At 52.4% G+C, this 3,950-nt stretch overlaps 1 protein-coding gene across 1 annotated transcript in view; it reads right to left on the minus strand.

The window, feature by feature from the left end:
* TNFAIP1 (TNF alpha induced protein 1) overlaps positions 1–3,680 on the minus strand; it is a 37,848-nt gene extending 34,168 nt beyond the window's left edge. The window contains exons 1-2 of the mRNA XM_044283847.1: positions 3,551–3,680; positions 801–1,142 (exon numbers count right to left, since the gene is read on the minus strand). Coding sequence (XP_044139782.1) covers positions 801–1,014 — 214 coding nt within the window. The 5' untranslated portion in view covers positions 1,015–1,142; positions 3,551–3,680. The remainder of the gene's footprint in view (positions 1–800; positions 1,143–3,550) is intronic.
* Positions 3,681–3,950: the final 270 nt, after the last annotated feature.

Below are 3,950 nucleotides of genomic sequence, written 5' to 3' on the forward strand. Positions count from 1 at the left end.
GGTCCGGCCGCAGCACGGCAAACATGCCGATAAGCGGCCGGACAAAAGCTACAGCATGCTGTGTTTTTTTTATCCAGCCGCCTCTCGGCTTGTTTGATGTGCTGCGGCAGGACCTCCGGGGCCGGAGCAGACTTCCAGCGCCACGGTCAGCTAGCGTTAGCACAGATCCGGCAGGCTGTTCCCTCGCCGGAACAGCCTGGCAGCCCTGCTACTGCAATTGTGAAAGTAGCCTATCTCACAACACTGAGGCTGCCCGAAACAGCTGAATTGTGGAGGTGCCGGGTGTTGGACCCCCAACAGTCTGATACTGATGACCTATCCTAAGGTCCTGAAAACCCCCTCTAAAACCAGAAGCATCATTAGTTAACCAGATCAGGGATGCTTTAGACTTAGGGCTCATGCACACAAACATATTTTTTCTGTCGCCGTTCTATCTTTTTTGCGGCCCGTATGCGGAAGCATTCATTTCAATGGGGCCTCAAAATAAACGGAAATGACTCCATGTGCATTCTGTATCCCTATATCCGCTCCACCCAAAAAAAAAATATAGAACATGTCCGATTCTTGTCCGTTTTGCGGATGAGGACAGGCATTGTTACAATGGATCCGCAAAAAAACGGATGTAACACAGACATCACATGGTTGTCATCCTTTTTTTTTGCAGACCGCAAAATGCATACGGTCGTGTGCATGAGCTCTTTTAGACATTTGCATCTTGCATCTTTCTAAAATCCAGTCTTGACTGGTCACACAGAACAGAGAGGCACCGATTCCACCAACTTGAATGGAAATGATCTCACCTTCCTTGTCTGTCAGAACCTCCATCCGGCCGCTGAACATTGCCTTCAGCATAGTGTCGTGTCTCGTCAGGACCTGCACTGTGGTGTAGTACAAAGATCCTCCCACGTTCAGCCGCACGTATTTGTTCCCAAGGCAGCCCCCTCTGAAGCTGTAGGTTTTAGGTTTGGCCCCTGAAGCGGGGCACATAGCCGTCAGACAAGTGTCGCCGGACATCTCTCGCTGCAGATAGACAATGACTCTGCACACAGTGGGCTTCACGTGTGCCGCCGTGGTGGGAGGGTGCGAGAGGAAGACACTCCCTGCTTAGCAGGAAGGAGACGCCTGCTAACTGGTCCGAAAACCTGAAAAGAAAATAGAAATGAAAAGATATTCATATAATGGTCAACTGTAGTGAGCACAAGTTCAACAGGATTGGCCACAAAAATGCCGGCTCGTATGTGGACCCAAACCACGGTCGTGTGCACGAGGCCTAAGAATGGCGCCGAGGATGCAAGAAACATTTCTACTATGCCCTAAAAACACCGCACTGATAGCAAAAAATCACGTTATACTCTACCAATGAAATGAGGGCTGTAAGTAGTAAAAAAGGTTGCCTGCGATAAAGTGGCTCAGGTATACTAATGCGGTACGGTATATACGGTAAAGGTATGGCAGCACGTCAACATGTGTCGTGTGACATTTCATAAAATGTATCTCAATAGTGTCGCGACTGTCACATCGCGGTCGCAGTATGACCCCACTGAAAAACTTTGTATGAAATGTCGCCATGTAGCGGTACCCTAAGGGTTACAGCAGATCTAGATCAAGCCAGGTCCACCTATCCCGGCTATCATGTAGAAGCCACACCCCAAGGGTATGCCCCCCCCCCCCCCCCCCCCAGACCATCACTGACCTAACTACCAAACTGGTCATACTGGATCATGCTGCAGGCAGCGCAACGTTCACCACGGCATCTCCAGACTATTTCACGTCTGAAACATGTGCTTAGCGTGAAGCTGCTTTCATCTGTTCAGAGAGGATTCCTCCTCTGCATTCTCTCCTCTTTTTGTTTGTCTTCCGATGGATGTGGATGACCTGGTCCAGCTGACAACCCTCCCATCCCACATTTATGGGTATATCATGCGTTTAAAGTTTTTTTTTTTTTACTGAAGACCTTACAAAACTGTTAGTAAAAAAAAAAAAAAAAAATTAAGAGAACCCCGTCAGTTTTTGGCTGCCGAGTTCTGTATCACTGCTGAAGGAGGCCTCAGTGTTCGCAGAACAGATACCTGGGCAGTGGGCACGTTACCATTTCTCTAGAGGGCATGGAAGGATGCACACGCTCCTCTGTGCCCGCAGGAACATCACTGCCAAGCATCGTGAGCTCATTTCCTATAAACTGTGGGACGGATCTTGTGCTGAAAGTAAGTCCTGGAAATCACAGACTATCTGTCATCCTGTTTCCGTCACCAGTGAACGGCTCTACGTGAGCAGCTCGGATAGCTGGAGGCCATGAACCCAACCACACTTCTGGTGCTGGGAGGAAGCACATGGAGGTTACACAGAATTCACATATCATCCACCCTGTGCTGCTTTACCACCAGGATATATGAGCATGTCCATATCTGCCGGGCCATAAAGGATGACAGTCAGTTCTCGGCATTAGAGAGTCTCAGATGTCCACATAAGGCCGCATTCACACAGTCAGTGATTTCCATCAGTTATTGAGGCAAGAACAGGAGTGGAGGCTACACTGGCATAAAGTATAATGGAAAGATCTGCACCTGTTCTGGGTTTCTGACCCACACCTGGTTTCGGCTCACAATAACTGACGGAAATCACTGATTGAATACCGACTATGTGAAAGTGGCACAAAGTGCATAAAACTGGTGATACCCAACAGTAACAAAATATATTGCTGCCTCAGAACCTCTTCCTGTGGCACCACAAGTCTCGGCTCCCGACCCCATGATGCGTGGGCACCACAAGTCTCGGCTCCCGACCCCATGATGCGTGGGCACCACAAGTCTCGGCTCCCGACCCCATGATGCGTGGGCACCACAAGTCTCGGCTCCCGACCCCATGATGCGTGGGCACCACAAGTCTCGGCTCCCGACCCCATGATGCGTGGGCACCACAAGTCTCGGCTCCCGACCCCATGATGCGTGGGCACCACAAGTCTCGGCTCCCGACCCCATGATGCGTGGGCACCACAAGTCTCGGCTCCCGACCCCATGATGCGTGGGCACCACAAGTCTCGGCTCCCGACCCCATGATGCGTGGGCACCACAAGTCTCGGCTCCCGACCCCATGATGCGTGGGCACCACAAGTCTCGGCTCCCGACCCCATGATGCGTGGGCACCACAAGTCTCGGCTCCCGCCCCCATGATGCGTGGGCACCACAAGTCTCGGCTCCCGACCCCATGATGCGTGGACACCACAAGTCTCGGCTCCCGACCCCATGATGCGTGGACACCACAAGTCTCGGCTCCCGACCCCATGATGCGTGGACACCACAAGTCTCGGCACCTGCCCCTATGTGTGGACCCCACAAGTCTCAGCTCCTGCCCCTATGTGTGGACCCCACAAGTCTCAGCTCCTGCCCTATGTGTGGACACCACAAGTCTCAGCTCCTGCCCTATGATGTGTGGACGCCACAAATGAGTCTCAGCCCCTCCCATGCACCAGCCGCGCCCCCTGCGCACCACAAGTCTCAGCGTCTCTCTTCCCTCTTGCTCCTCACTAGCACTGCCAGCCCCTGACACACACCTGACGCCCCGGGCAGCCGCCGCCGCTTCTTCTCTCACTTCTCCCGAGTTTCTCCCATCTCTTTCCAGAAGAATGAAGTCACTTCCGACACCAGTTGTCCCAGTAACTCCACGGGAACAGGGAACTGGTGGCTTCGCGCTGCTCTATGGGACCTGTAGTCCTGTCATACATTGCCCCGCCTACTGTAATGCTCACCAATCTCTCCTCATCTCGTCATCAGCACACACAGAACTACAAGTCCCACAAGTCCCTCGGGGTCACTGTGCGCTGGGGCGAGGCGTCACTTCTCTAACAAACCTGCCGTCATTAGCGTTCTGTCAACGTGTTCTCGGCGTAAATATCAGGACACCACCAGCCTCGGCTTATTAATATGACGTCTGACAAGGAAACCATACAGCAC

Source organism: Bufo gargarizans, chromosome 3, assembly GCF_014858855.1.
Source record: "Bufo gargarizans isolate SCDJY-AF-19 chromosome 3, ASM1485885v1, whole genome shotgun sequence".
Lineage (NCBI taxonomy): Eukaryota > Metazoa > Chordata > Amphibia > Anura > Bufonidae > Bufo > Bufo gargarizans.